Below are 16703 nucleotides of genomic sequence, written 5' to 3' on the forward strand. Positions count from 1 at the left end.
AATACTTACATATAATCTGCCACGGTATGCTCGGAACAAGGATGCGTAAGTTCTGCATACATTGCGGAGATAAATCCCTTGGTGCCCGTGTATTAGTGAGCCTCTAATTTATTGTTGAATGGAAATGTTGATCTTGTAAATCAGGCATTCCCAACCACGGTCCTCAAGGCACACCAACAGTGCAGGTTTTAGTGATATCCAGGCTTCAGCACAGATGGTTAAATCAAAATAACTGAGGTACTAATTAAGTCACCTGTGTTCAAGCCTGGATATCACTAAAACCAGGACTGTTAGTGTGCCTTGAGGACCGCGGTTGGGAAACACTGTTGTAAATATTGAATAAAATATGTATGGTGAATGGAAAATTTGGTTTGGATATCTGTAAATATAGGAAATAATGAATCGCAAATGATATAATTTAGCCATCGAATGCCTCCAGTGCAGAGGTTCCCAAACGCGGTCCTCAAGGCACCCCAACAGTCCAGGATTTAGGTATATCCATGGCTCAGCACAGATGGTTAAATCAAATTGACTGAGGTGCTAATTAAGTCACCTGTGGCCAAGCATGGATACATTTAAAACCTGGACCGTTGAGGTGCCTTGTGGACCGCGTTTGGGAACCTCTACTCTAGTGGGGCAGAGTTTAAAGGTAGCTCTATTATAACCTGGACAAAAGTCTGGATTGTAAAATAAGAGGTTATTGGGCTTGGGTGTGGTGTTTATGGAAGTTACTGTTAGCAAGATCCCATATATCTGATGTGTGTGAAATGACAGGATGGTGCAGGGATGCTTTAGGCTGGGTCAGTCGGGCAGCCAGAACAAAGAGGAAATCGGATGTAGTTTAATTATCATTAGAAACCTTTTAAGGATGCCTCTTTCTAGAATTTGGACACCTAGGGATAGATTAATAAGGAGTGGGTTGTCAAAACAGCCAATCATCAGTGACATTGGGGGTCATTCCGAGTTGATCGCTCGCTAGCAACTTTTTGCTGTGCTGCGATCAGATAGTCGCCGCCTATGGGGGAGTGTATTTTAGCTTTGCAAGTGTGCGAACGCTTTTGCAGCCGACGGCACAAAAAAGTTTTTTGCAGTTTCTGAGTAGCTCTGGACTTACTGAGCCGCTGCTATCACTTCAGTCCTTTTGGTCCCGGAATTGACGGCAGACACCCGCCCTACAAACGCTTGGACACGCCTGCGTTTTTCCAAACACTCCCAAAAAAATGGCCAGTTGACACCCACAAACGCTCTCTTTCTGTCAATCACCTTGCGATCGGCTGTGCGAATGGATTCTTCGTTAAATCCATCGCCCAGCATCGATCCTCTTTGTACCCATACGGTGCGCCTGCGCATTGCGGTGCATGCGCAGTTTTGCAGAGATTTAACCTGATTGCAGCGCTGCAAAAAGTTGCTAGCGAGCGATCAACTCGGAATGACCCTCATTGACCAATAGGTTTTAAAGGGCAAAAGAAAAAAACGCTAAACCTGGCAAAACAACAAAAAGGCTCAGTATGCGCCAGTATAAAGGCTGGTAGACCCATTAAACCCCAGTTAGGCTTCTTCAGTCACACAGTAAGTGTAGACACGATAGAAATGTGTGGAAGGATTATGTGGATACCCTCTCTCCTGTGTTTAAAACCAAAATACAAAATTATTTAGAATACTAAGGGGGTATCCAATTAGCCCCGATTTTTTTTTTTCACATTAACGAAAATTTATTTTCCCCAACCTATCCAATTATCCCCCCCTTTTTATTGTACCTATGTGTTTTCGCAACCCCCCCCCACCCCAAACAAAAAAAAACCAACAACAAAAAAACAAAATTGATGCTGTAGGGACTGCCTATCGTGGATTTTGTTTTGCGTGTCTCGAGCACAAAATCCCCAGTAACTGCTGGCATTGAGGACAATTGAATATCCCGGGAGGGTGGGGCAATTAGCTGTATAAAGTACAGCGGCTAATTGGATATCGTCCAAAAGTGGCATAGGAACAGAATGCTTTCAAATAACACTTATAATATCATAGTGGGAAGGTTTGATTCTCAATAATGGGAAGGTATTCTATGCTCTGGTGTGTTTGGAATGGTTTTACGCTGGTCTGCATGGTTCCTCATCATTATGTAAAATTTTCACTGTATACACTGTTTGGTGAGCAAATTAATTAAGTTCTAATCATACCCTTTGCGTCGCTTGCATAGACTGTCCATGTTCCCTGTGGCGGTACATTCATGGTTCCCCACCTTTGGTTTTCCAAATAGGTCCTTCATAACCTCAAAACATGGATTTCACATAAATTGAGACACAAGAAATAAGAAACACACAGACGGAGCTATTTTGAAAATTTTAATTATTTGTTAAAATACTAGAGCACTACAAAGAAGGCAAAGCATTTAAGGCACAAGTCGGAATGCCAATATGGAAACGGAGCTCAATCCAGATAGTTCCACTTTGTGGCCACCAGATTGTGAGTTCCGCCCATCCTTTTAGCGCTACATATGGTAACAGTTTATTCAATCTACACATTTTAAAAAAACAGTGTGATCTCAACGTCAAGAAAAAAAAACATAATGAGAAATTCTGTCTACAACCTCAAAAATACATACTAATATATATATATATAGAGCTCAGTTAGTGCTTGCATTATTGCTGCATATAACGGAAAGTAGTAATTTTATTAAGTGTCTTCTGTAAACCGTGGCTAAATAGTCTATTTTCATGACAGTGCTTACAATTAAATCTGCACACTGTATGAACAAGATGAAGTTATCTAACTTGAATTTAAGACTATTTAACATGGAGATTTAAAGTGTGTGCCATGGTGTGAATTTTATGATGATCTACACAGGAAAATAGTTAATAGTAGAGATGTGCGGGTTTGTATTTACTCAGATATACCCAGATATACTCAGATCTCAAAACTGCATCTAATTGGCTATCTGGCTGTCACATGTCTTGATTAGCCAATAAGAAAAATCCGGATAAATCTAAACTTGTGCAAATTTGGCATTAAGAACTCTGTAAATCCGAATCCAAATGGATCTACTACAAACTCTTTGTATATTTGTGCTAGTCTATATAAGGCACCTTGTGATTGTTACTTTTCTTTAAAACATTCACTCTCTCTCTCTCTCTCTCTCTTGTAAACTCAGGCTTCTTTACATAATGTAGGATGGATTTATGCTAATCCCCAATAATTTTTTATATATATATATATATATATATATATATATATATATATGCTACAGTGTGTGTGCGCGCGCGCGCGTGTGTATATGTGTATGTGTGTATATATAAATATATATATATATATATATATATGAGAGAAATATACTATGTATATATGTATGTATGTATGTATGTATGTATGTATGTATAGGGTGGGGGCTGCCATGCCCCAAGCTGCTTATGCCTGTCATCATATTCTAAGTATACCTTTATTACTGCTTCATGAGATGGTGTTGTTATGCTAATTGAAGATAAATCTTTCATGAATCTATCACTGGTTGCGCTGGTCTTTCCACCATGAGAACCTTTGGAAACTTTTGATGGACTCTCTCTCTTTCTCTTTCTCTCTCTCTCTCTATCTATATATATATATATATATATATATATATATGAGAGAGAAATATACTATGTATGTGTGTGTGTGTGTGTGTGTGTGTGTGTGTGTGTGTATATATATATATATATATATATATATATATATATATAAATTATTGGGGATTAGCATAAATCCATCCAACATTATGTGAAGAAGCCTGAGTTTGCAAATTGTGGCCCTCATTCCGAGTTGTTCGCTCGCAAGGCGATTTTAGCAGAGTTACACACGCTAAGCCTCCGCCTACTGGGAGTGAATCTTAGCTTCTTAAAATTGCAAACGATGTATTCGCAATATTGCGATTACAAACTACTTAGCAGTTTCAGAGTAGCTTCAGACTTACTCGGCATCTGCGATCAGTTCACTGCTTGTCGTTCCTGGTTTGACGTCACAAACACACCCAGCGTTCGCCCAGACACTCCTCCGTTTCTCCAGCCACTCCCGCGTTTTTTCCGGAAACGGTAGCGTTTTTATCCACACGCCCATAAAACGCCGTGTTTCCGCCCAGTAACACCCATTTCCTGTCAATCACACTACGATCGCCGGAGCGAAGAAAAAGCCGTGAGTAAAAAAACTATCTTCATAGCAAAATTACTTGGCGCAGTCGCAGTGCGAACATTGCGCATGCGTACTAAGCAGAAAAACGCTGCGATGCGAAGAAAATTACCGAGCGAACGACTCGGAATGAGGGCCTGTATCTCTTAGGGATTAATGATCCCTAATGCATCCCAACACCATCTCTAGGAGGAAGAACTAAGCACGGATGGAGTAAAACAGCCTGTGTACACTAGCTTCCACAATACTTCAGTTCTTTTTTATCCCCCCCCCCCAAAAAAAAAAAAAAACCCACAAAACCTGGCTCTGTAATGATCCACGTGCGTACCTGTTTATTAGGAAATATTACAGTGGTAAGATATACTTTCAAACTCCATGTTATATAGTTTTAAAGCTTAGTAAATAGTTTATATAAGATTACATATTCCTTCCTATGTAAATCTGCTAATTGCTAGATGAAACCTTCTGAATCCATAACTTGTCCAATCGGACAGATGATGCAATGTCAGACAGAATTAGTGTAAAAAAAGGGCCTTAATAGACTAATAGTTAAATATGATTAAAACAGATTGACATAAAATGAAGACAAACCTTTTGATTTTAAAACAACCTATATTTTAATAATCAAGCATAATCAGGGAGTTAGCGTTTGCTGCAACCAAAGCAAGGCGACGTTTCCCTTTTTAAGAGCTAATACCTTTTCAATAATAAACACCTAAAACTTCAAAAGCAGTATTTGTATATTATATGTAACTGCTTTGATGCTGTAGGTGCCTGTAACGTAATACAATAAATGCACAGAGGCATCTATGGCAGCAAATAGTTTACCTGCTGTGATTATAATATGTTCATCCATTAGAATTAAATGTAATATTCATTAAAACAACAACAATAACAAATTGCTTACATAAATGTAAAGGTCTTTCTTTAGAAATTATGTACCAACTTTAATATAATACTTTTCTGCAGATATTATGTTCATCTTGATGACATTTGGTAACATACTTTATACAGACACAAGTATAATAAACAAAACATAACAAAACAAAATCTTTCATAAATATTTCCTATAGGATACATCCTTGACTTGTAACATATATGTAAGAAAAAAAACCCTTCATTTTCATTAGTGTTCAAATAAAGAAACAATAGGCCCTTTAACACATTTAAAACTTTAAAACACTTTTAAGGAGAAAAAAAAACTTGAAAATGAAAATGTTCTGGTAAACTTGATAGGCCCCAAAATATATACAGATTAAACCATTGTTGAAAACTGTTCCATTATCAGAGAATTGAAGCTAGTTCCAAATAAAATTTTAACATCTACAAAGTTGTTGTTGTTTTTTTGTCCCAAAATACACATATAGTATTAAAAATAAAAAAGAAAGAATAGCTATGTCAAGTAATACTGGGTATAAATAGGTATCTGCAAGCAAAGTTGTCGAAAAATACGGGTAAACAACAGAAACAATACGATTGTCCCTTTTTATAATATCATACAAGACACAAAGAACAAAAATAAATTTGCAAAATGGGAAATGTCCTTTAAAACACTACAAGGTTAAAAAGAAACTGAGAAAGTGGGGAAAGGCATTCGCTAGAGATCTGCTCTCCAGCAGCTAACTTATGCCATGTCAAAATACATGGAAACACACAAAATTGCACACATTCACAATGGGAAATAAAAACAAAATTATGAAATGAGGTAATCCTCATATCTGTGTACTGCCTTCATATGTCCATTAACCCATCCATCTATTACAAACCTCATAAAAGACCATGCCACTTGTAAAATACACCTAAATAATAATATATGGCACTGAGGTACGTCAACTCTGAAAATTGTAAAGCTGGCTACTAGCCTTACTGTAAGCCGAAGCTATCGCCTTGTATTAACAAAGTTAGGTCAGACATGGTTTCTCCATCAGGCCTAGTGATATCCCGGTTGTAGATCAATGGCCGACAAGAAACCTAGTGCCTTTGTTATTCACAGTATCTGTATTCGGAGTAAAGCTAAAGATATAGTTGTTCCCATTTCCGAAAGTTTTAAAATGAACAAGTCTCTATTTGTTTTTCCATCTGACATGTCCTGTGATGTCAATCATATCACAGAACCGGCACTGTGGCGAGATCACCAAAACTAGTTTACAGCTAGTCCCACAGAGTTCAAAACACAGATCGCTGTAGGATATAATTATTAAGTTGTGCAGCACTTGTTAACATTAAACTGGCCAATCCATGACTATTGTGTGACAAACGGCTTCATTGCACCCCTCCCCACATGTACTTACTAAATTCTCCCTTTTATAGATACCAGATCAGTCATGTCAATTTTGAGAAGTATGATCTGTACACATGTATGCTTCATGTTTATACAGTAGTTCTTACTGCGCAGGCATACGCCTGTGAAATGTCCAAACTGACCTGTTAACACTGTCCTTATATAACATGCTCCGCCCCTCAAGTTCCTTGACAAACTTTTCAACCAATCAGCTGCAAGGTATTTACTAACCATTTACACAATATTATATATATATATATATATATATATATAAAACAGTCTTGCAGCCTATCACTCCTCCAATGTAGTATCACTAGAGCTGTTAACATTTCTATAGTGTTATAATGTTAAGAATGTTAAGCCCCTCTTCTTATATTTTCAAATTGCAACAAACTAGGCTGAAATAATTAGTGTTCTGGGTATTATTTTCACATCCATTAACCATTGCAGCCCTAATTACTATAACACAGATAATAGAGGAGAAACAGCAGCAGAATATTATAATTACTATACTGTACATCTTGAACCTATTGGTCACATGTGGTTTCTTAATAAGAGAGATGAGAGAGAAGATGAGATGACATTGTTAGGTTTTCCTGAACTAGAACAGAACCTTTATGGTCACAGAATAACCCCACCCCATTTAAAAAAACCCAAAACAAAACAGTAGAATTGAGATATTAACTACATTTTGTCAAAAGGACAGCGCTGTTATTTAGGAACATTCTTGCAGTATTAAACAAAATAAAGGACAGACTTTCTGTATAATAATTATATACTGTATATAGATGCACCATTACTCTTATGATATAAATTCTGATTTTATTTATCTGGCATCAATTCCTGAAGAATACTTAGGGTGGGATGTTTTTGTTTAATTTACAAGGCATGGTTTAGCCTTGTAAATGATTGTCCCTTTAAAAAAACGTCCGCATTCAGCTGGCATCCCGCACGGCCGCTGAACTCATTACATTACATCCCGCCCTTAGACTGGTGAAAACTGCCTCAGTGATCTACGCAACAAAGGATGGGTGAAATACGAATCAGGACAGTATGCTGTTATTTTGTCAACAATTAGTACATCGGCACTGAATATGCTGATGGGAGAATGCCATGTCAGCATTATAACTTTAAACATAATGCTTTAAGATTGTGTTTAAAGTTATAATGCTATTTACTGTTGACATAACGGGGGAATTCAGTTGTTTTTCCCCGTGGCCACCTCTAGATGGAGACCAATGTAGCAATTCAATTGTTGCTCCATTTAGGCACGATAAGCCACGGGGAGACACATTTCAGCTCGTGCGAAAAGTAACCCTCTTGGGTGCCCAAGCAGCACATTTTGCATCGCAACCAGCACTTTAGGCGGGTTTAGCACGATAAAAAAACAACAACCCTGCAATCTCCGATCACTTTAGACAATTGAATTCCCCCAGTTAGGGCCAAAATATATGTATTCCATCAGGACAAATATGTAAATTGGCCCTTGCTCAGCCCATCACGTTCACCTCTTGCCTTCTTTTAAGTCAAAATTTTTACTATTTCAGATAAACAAAATAACATATGAGGGTCAAGAGATGTGCGGTCAGGAGTCCCATATACAATATGAAGATCTGGAGGGAGATTTATCAAACCTTCTAAAGAGAACAAAAGAAGAAGTTGCCTATAGCAATCTTTTGGCTTCTAGATATCATTTATATTTTACATTCTATAAAATGTAGAATCTAAGTTCTATGGGCAACTTCTCCAGTTTAGAAGGTTTGATACATCTCCCCATAAAGGTACTATGACCTGACAGTGGTTACATATGCAATGTAAGAATTAGGACCACAGCCGCTTGGTGCATGTACAGGACTTGGAACCTGCCAGATCCATTGCACAGGTGCCAGGACTCTGCTGTCCGTGGGCCAGTTCTCTCCTCTCCCTCTCCAGCATGGCCAGCAGCAGACCCCTGCCTGAAAAAGGTAGGATGCGCCGCTGCTTGCATCCCCCTCTCTGTCCCTCTGATAAGAACCTAAGTAGAGACAATGTTGACTTATTATTATTTTTTTTACTACCAAAACGGGATATAGATTCAGCAGTGATATAACAGGTAATTCCTAGCTGTAGCAGGTACAATTTACAAGTCCTAGAGTATAAGAAAAGTGCTAGGTAGAAGTAATAGTGCATATAATTGAATGAGTACTACTAAAAAAAATGTCCTCCTAAATATCAAGGTACAAGGAGACAACCGAGACCTCCCGCTCAGAACTGCAAGAATGCAAACCCGCTGTCATTTTGACCAATAAAGATCTGGTAGTACAGTAGGTATGGAATTATTAGACCAGAATCATGCCTACGGTAGAACGTTTGGGTAACAAGACATTGGGATCTGCTGAACTGTATAAAAACATAATTTATGTTATTTTACATATCTGTCATTTAGACAGAAAATAACTATATTAGTTATGTCCTACAGTAAACTCTAGAGACTGGTTCTGTTTCTAAGTCTGGACCAGTATTCTCCTCTACTGCTGATTATGTAAACATACGTCAAGGCTTCCCAGACCCACTGTCTGTCTCCTAGTACAGCTAAAGCGGATCTTCCCTGATGCAATAACATTCCTCTGCCAAACCAGAATAACTGCATCTGTGGTGACCACATTACCACCGTCCATTCTCAATGCCTGCACTTGCAAATCTATAGCTCCTTCTGTAAATATAAAAAGTTAGCCAGTTTGTATAACGCCAGCCTCAGTGGGATTTAACCTAATATATGAGCAATGAAAATGCAGTAAGTAAACTATTTACCATGTACCGTAATATTGAGAACATGGTAACCTGGTCCTCACAGGTATATCTCTCCACCTTCACCTACCTTGCCTGTTTTCACAAAATTTCTGAAATAATAATAAAATATGCAATGTATAAAGACTGTTCTTCCGTCCATCAATCTCACATAAATCTCTCATATGCAGACATCTGAAAAAGGTCTTCATGATTCTAGTGCAGGACTACTGTATGTTATCAGCTTGAATAGAGACCTCCAGTAAATCTGCAATACTGGATGTACACACAATGGGGGTCATTCCGACCGATCGCTTGCTGCAGTTTCTCGCAGCGATCGGGTCGGAACTGCACATGCGCCGGCGCCGCAGTGGTCGGGAGCTACTCAGGAACTGCAAAGGCATCGCCGCTGTGCGATGCCTTTGCACTTCTGCGGGCAGGGGGGGGGGGGGCAGCACTGACATGCGGGGCGGGATAGCCCTGTGCTGGGCGTCCCCTCGCATGTCAGTGTGACTGATCGGAGCTGTGCTAAATTTGGCACAGCTACTATCAGCTCGGAATGACCACCAATATTCTCAGTTCTGCACGCTCTGACCCGTGGCTTTAGGTTACTATTTACTTTTTGCGGGGTGTAAAATAAATGGTACACTTTGCCTTGTCTGTTAAGGTGGAAATATTGTATTCTTTGCCATACGACTAATAGAGCCTAAGGAGTTCACAAATAATGGCAGTAGGTTAAGCAGCACTGAGTACTTCTCTGGGCAGCCAATAATCCTAAAGCACCACTTTACGATCACGTTACATAAGGTGAAGCTGCTTGATGTTTCCAATATGAAGTCACTCATAGAAAATGTTTCTGCAGCGCTGCCCTTACAGTGTTATTTATGTTTGGCAAATTTCCACAGCTTAGAAAATCCTTCCATTCTTGCAAAGGATCAGAGACGACTGTGCGAGAACATAGATGGAAGGTATAGCTCAATATAGGACAATACACTGCCTTATAAGGAGTAAAACATATTAGTGGAAAAGATTTGATCTATTCCCAATGTGTGCTCAAAATTTGGTAACTTAGAGGCATATCCAGTTAGCTTTGGCTAACTGACAGCCCAGACCTATTCAGTTAGGCCCTGCATCCCCTCATCGCCTCAGGTGCTGCGAGGAAAATGCATTACATGCAGCCTCTGGGGTTTAATGCGTGGGGAAACGGGTATATTTACTGAAGCAACCAATCCCATTCTAGCTTTTATCTTCTAGAAGGTACTAGATAAATGAGAAGCAGAATCTGATTGGTTGTTATGGCCAGCATCCCCACTTCTGTAAACCCGCACTTTAGTAAATATACCCATAGACTCCAGCATTTACCCACGGGGTAAATCCAGAATGATGCTCCGGGCATTAAACCCGGAGCTTTCCCAATGCAGTAAACCCCGTGGCTAATGGGATATGCCCCTTAGAATAAGAGGAATCCAGTACACCACTATATACACACAAAAAAACACATCAACAGAATAAAAGAAATCTATAAAGTGGCTTAAAGACAACAATTATAAATAGTTCTTCTTGTAAATGTCTAGCTCAAGGATTAGGGACAATTTTCATCCATGGACACTCCCGTATTCACAGTTATCATTTTATGTGTGCTTTTGGCCTACAGAAGAATAAGATAAAAACACAAGAAGTAACACTGCTTCTATCCAACACAATAATAGTAGTTGTTGTGATTTTGCTTTCCTCCACCTTATTTGAGGCCAGTTTTATTTCATTAATTGTAATCCCCCCTTTTGCTGCTGCGGACACAGCCTTGAATTCTTCCAGTAGCAAAAATGCTAAATTACATGTAAACAAATGTCCCTTACTGTCCCATACAGTGGGAATAGGTTTTTTGTTATTGGTAACTTCATAATTTGTGGAAAACCCCTTTTTAATTAAATTAATTTTCCAAACCGATAATAGTACTTAGGGGGAAGGACCCCACCACATTGACGGGACCTCTGGTGTTCTCCTTTAGCAGGAAGGCAGTCCATTAGATCTGTTCTAGGCTCTCTGCTGCTATTGAATGCAAACCATGCCATAGGTGGTCTGCAGAAGTACAAGAATCCCAGTAAATACCGTCATTGGCTGGGGTCTGTGGGAAGTGTCCCCCACCGAAGAACCATTATTGGCAAGGGAATTAATTTATTAAAACTGGGAAAACTCCTTCATTGTTGCCACCTGCATCCAGATTTTTTTTCTGTGGGGTCAGTTTCAAACAAATAAAATATTCATCATTACATAGGTTGCTGCAACCTCAAATGCCTATCAAAGATCAAAGCTAAATGGAGGCCACTGCTTTCTGTACTGAAAAAGCAGTTTTACATGTCCCAGACATAAAGGCGTTTGAAAGATTAACTACTTAGCTCCCACAGGGGTACTGCAGATGTGTTAAAATTGGCTATTTGTGTAATGAGGACATAATGGGCTCAATGGGCGGTATTCAAATGATATATCACGCCCAATCTCCTTTCCAAAATTATCCCCGTTATTGTGCATATTGTGCCCATAGTAGTAATCAGGTATAGCTGTGTAAAGGGTTAGGGTGCCTCGCTACCCCGTGGGTAGAGAGCTGAAATGATAGCATGCCCCCGAGGGCAGAAACAAAACGGGTGTGGAAGGGGGTGAAAAGAATTGAATACCGCCCAATGTATCACTATTTGATAGGCCTGATAACATATCTGGCACAACTATTTTTGGCATGTTTAACACATGCTACAGTTACATCACAATATATTTATACTGGTCGCTTCAAAGCTGTTTATATCATGGTTTAGCCTAAAAAGCTGGAAAGGAACCCATTCTAGAAAATGTATTTCCCAACTAGGCAACCTAATATTACGGTGGAAAAAGATAAATAACAGTTTGTTTAAATATCTATTTCCTCAGTCTTAAAAACCCAACAAAGTGGGAGAAAATCTGGAGACAGATGGCAACTGCGTTAACAGTTTTTTTTAAAAATAGCCCTAATACTTCAGAAATACAATTTATACACATACACAGGAAGAATGTTACATTCTAATATTATAAGGCATATTATTAGTTTCAACGCAAGTCACTGTGTCTTTGTTCTTCTTCCTCTCTCCCGTGTGCACTGATCAGCCGTCCTCTTTATTGGACACGACGACAGTAATAGCCAAGAACCTTGCACTTCTCACACAGGTGCTGGGGGTGCTCCTTGCTTTGATCTGACACGTCCAGGCCATCAGGTTTCTCTAAAGGTCGCTGATAATGGGGGGGAAAAGAACAGAGGAATCATTAGCACCTGCACTACTTCAGTTGAGTTATTAAGTTGGTGTGTATGAGCAAATAACACATTGTAATTAAATGCCCTTTACATTGTGCCCTTATCCTGAACTGCATCTTTAGTTTCTTGGATTCCTGGCACATGCAATTAAATATGTAACTACTGTAGCAGAAGAATTCACTGTATTCAACTCTATGTAGAAGACTGAATGTTAGTATAAGGTAGCCTAATATCACAAATGCTCTTACACACCTTTATGGGGGTGCAAGGGTAAATTAGTGGTGTCAATGGCCACAAAGCCACTCATCAGCTATCACATAGCATTAAATAATTCCCTATGTTTTTATAAAAAGATATGCAGAAGTTGTTCTATAATAAAGGGCCTAATTCACAGTTGATCACAGCAGAAAATTGTTAGCAGTTGGGCAAAACCATGTGCACTGCAGGGGGGGGGGCAGATATAACATGTGCAGAGAGAGTTAGATTTTGGTGGGGTGTAACAGTGCACATGGTTTTGCCCAACTGCTAACAAATTTGCTGCTGCGATCAACTCTGAATTACCCCTAAAATCCTGATTTTTCTGCGTAATTGAGCTGCTGTGTATAAAGAAATATTGTAGGATGCATTTCTTTCATGGAGCAATTTTTATTTATACAATACCATTACAGGTGACCAGGGGTGTTTTAACAGAGGAGGGGGCCCGTGTGCACCTCCAGGTTGGCCCCCTCTTCTGCACGACACAGCAGTCTCCGGCAATGTGCCAGAGTATACTGTGCATGCACAGGTCTCCAGAAACATGGCCCGCCATGTTCCGGAGACCAATTTGACTACTGCGCATGCGTGGTGGCCATTTTGGCTGTGATTTTCACCATGACTGCAGCGCCCGACGCTGGACTCCGGAAAGGTAAGTATTAAATACGTTGCACCCATTACAGAAACTTCAATGCAGGTGGCACGTAGGAAACACAGGATAAGCATACAATAAATAATGCAGTCTGACGAAAATCAGGACTAGCGGAAGACTAGAAAAATGTATAAGTCCATATGACATGGTTGCTCTGAAAGGCTCATGAATGCCGAGTTCCCATGCATTATTATAGTAGTGTGCCCGACGGACATATTAATGCACTCGTATATGGGCAGCATGGATGGTGTAAAGGTGAGCATTGCTGCCTCGCAGCACTGAGGTCATGGGATTGATTTCTGCCCTGACCCTCACTGTGTGGAGTTTGTATATTCTCCCCGTGCTTCCGTGGGTTTCCGGTACTCTGGTTTCTCCCACAATCCAAAAATGATACTGGTAGGTTAATTGGCTCCTGACAAAATTAACCCTAGCATGAATGTGTCTGTGTGTACATGTGATAGGGAATATAGATTGTAAGCTCCACTGGAGCAGGTACTGATGTGATTGGCCAAATATTCTCTCTGTAAATCGCTGCAGAATTTGTGTGCACTATATAAATAACTGGTAATTAAATTAATATATACTACATAATTTGGAATGCTAAATACAAAAATGTACAGCAGAATCCCAAATAGCACTAAACTTGTGTCGACATGTGTCCTCAACACCCCTGCAAAGGTAATGTCAGAACCCATGATAATAACCATCAAGTTATTATTTGGGGGAATTCTTAATACATATATATAATGAAGAGATAGATAGATAGATAGATAGATAGATAGATAGATAGATAGATAGATAGATATGTAATGAAGAACTCTTTCCTCACGAAGACATTTGGTTTTGTAAAAACAAATCCTACAAAGAACATTCAAATCTCTGCACTATTCCTTCTGACATCATGGGTTTGGCTTTTAAAATGTGGCATGACGTGCCAGTGACAGCTCTGGCAGCTCTGCAGACCAGATGTGAAGTTGATGGGTGTGGGTGAAAAATACCATATGAAAGATGGCTACTTCCTGTATTTGGAGACTTGGATGTAATCACTTTCCTTAAGAAACGTTCCTGTATCTGTTTCAGCATTTACAGGTGTACTTTTGTTTTACCTATCAAATATTACATTTTGGTATTATTAGCAGTGCTATGCTGTAAGGGGTAATAAGTTGCTGGAACTAGAGAAGTCACTGATTAATGAAGTCCTGTAAAAGACTCTCTTACGTATGCTTTGCACTAGGTAGGCTACCATAAGGGCCTGTGGCATACTAAGGGGACTATACATATCAGTACTATGTCCCTCATTCCGAGTTGTTTGCTCTGTAATTTTCTTCGCATCGCAGCGATTTTCCGCTAATTGCGCATGCGCAATGTTCGCACTGCGACTGCGCCAAGTAAATTTGCTATGTAGTTAGGTATTTTACTCACGGCATTACGAGGTTTTTTCTTCGTTCTGGTGATCGTAATGTGATTGACAGGAAGTGGGTGTTTCTGGGCGGAAACTGGCCGTTTTATGGGTGTGTGTGAAAAAACGCTGCCGTTTTTGGGAAAAACGCGGGAGTGGCTGGAGAAACGGAGGAGTGTCTGGGCGAACGCTGGGTGTGTTTGTGACGTCAAACCAGGAACGAAACTGACTGAACTGATCGCAGATGCCGAGTAAGTGTGGAACTACTCAGAAACTGCTAAGAAGTGTCTATTCGCAATTTTGAGAATCTTTCGTTCGCAATTTTGCTAAGCTAAGATTCACTCCCAGTAGGCGGCGGCTTAGCGTGTGCAAAGCTGCTAAAAGCAGCTAGCGAGCGAACAACTCGGAATGAGGGCCATGTGCCTTGATAATCTTAAAGATGTAAAAAGAACTGAAAAAAGTTACCCCCCCTGTCCTATAACTCACTTATACATTACATGTCAACTAATTCTGTATCCACTATAACTTCATACATATCCTGTTAATGTACTGTAGACTTATCATGCGTTATAACTGAGCATAATAAAGTGTTAATGCAGGGAGTCATACTGCCTGCTGTGATTCCTCTAGTACAGAGGCTCCAAGCCACAAATCTGCAGTCCATGCTTATCATGTTTATTGATAGAAGCCAGCTAGTGCTGTTATGCTTTCCCCCTGGCTTGGGAGTAGTGTGCTGAGTTTTTTTTTTTTTTTCGTCTCTTCATGGAAATTCAGAATAGAACTCTGGGAGAGGCGACTGTGAGCCAGCAGACTTTAATGTGGGGCCCTGCATGACATAGACGCCTCCATGTGACCTGGCTGATGAGTTGTGTGATTATGGAAAGGACACAGGCTGTAACATCGTTAACCGTTTATTAGTACTGTGCATATAGAAATCATTTTACTCGTTATCTATCGTTTATACTTAGTAACCTCTAAAGGTGGAACTGCTTTTCTGTTGTTATTCCCTGCTGTGGCTGTAGACATTTATTGGATTGTCACATTGTTTTATGCCCACTAATTATATGCCCACTATTTGTATGATCTTTTCACACTCTAGTCCGCAGGGCCGGATTAAGGGCCTGATGCAGAGATGGATGCAGTTGCACAGCCACTAATATATGTTAATGCTGCAGGAGGTGTCTTGTGTAAATGGGAGGCCTCCTGCCGGCTTCAGACGAAGCATCGGATCATGCGCATGAACGTTGGTCATCTGATAACCCTCAGGTTACTCATGATGGCCGGTGTTTCCATGCAGCCGGGGGCAAGGACACAGCCACTGGCCTTGGCACACCAAGAAAACGGGGCCGATGCGACCCTGTTTTCTGGATTGCTGGCTTTCCCCACCCCTTCCTGCCTCTCAATCATGCTGCAGATTAGGGTGCACTACGACCATCGTCACAGAGATCTGCACATGTGCTGAGCCTCGCATGTGCAGATCAGTTACCATCGGACATGTATGTACCGTCAGGTTTGTGTACATATCTGAATCTAGCCCTAAGAGCCATATGAGCCTGTTGCTGTAAATGATCAAGCACCCACATAGCACTGGTCACACCTCCCATTGTAAGAGGAGGTTCTGTGACCGGTGCTACTGAATGTGGGTGTGGCCAGTGGCATCTTCATTGTTACCTAATTACCTTTTGGAGACATTTTACCTACATATGACATTTGATACATTCGTCTTTATATAATTTCTTATTGCCGTGAATAGCAGTGATAAGAAATGACAATGATAACTTGATAATTGTTAAATATGCCCCATGTCTGGGGATACCAGGAGACTGTGTGCGCAGGGGGACATCCTGACCTTTCACTTTGAGTCTGCTTTCTATTTTGATTCAAGTATGAGACTCACTAATCTGTTTGGGGATTCTAACTGCGCCCT

The 16703-nt window shown here is 40.1% G+C and overlaps 1 protein-coding gene and 1 long non-coding RNA gene across 3 annotated transcripts in view; one reads left to right on the forward strand and one right to left on the reverse strand.

The window, feature by feature from the left end:
* LOC135055085 (uncharacterized) overlaps window positions 1-16703 on the forward strand; it is a 256252-nt gene that overhangs the window by 33781 nt on the left and 205768 nt on the right. The gene's annotated exons all lie outside the window — the stretch shown is intronic.
* ZCCHC24 (zinc finger CCHC-type containing 24) overlaps window positions 2327-16703 on the reverse strand; it is a 220641-nt gene continuing 206264 nt past the window's right edge. For both annotated transcript variants that reach the window (XM_063958727.1, XM_063958728.1), the window contains exon 4: window positions 2327-12451. In XM_063958727.1, the coding sequence (XP_063814797.1) occupies window positions 12338-12451 (114 nt within the window). In that variant the 3' untranslated portion in view covers window positions 2327-12337. The remainder of the gene's footprint in view (window positions 12452-16703) is intronic.

This window comes from Pseudophryne corroboree, chromosome 3, assembly GCF_028390025.1.
Source record: "Pseudophryne corroboree isolate aPseCor3 chromosome 3, aPseCor3.hap2, whole genome shotgun sequence".
Classification (NCBI taxonomy): domain Eukaryota; kingdom Metazoa; phylum Chordata; class Amphibia; order Anura; family Myobatrachidae; genus Pseudophryne; species Pseudophryne corroboree.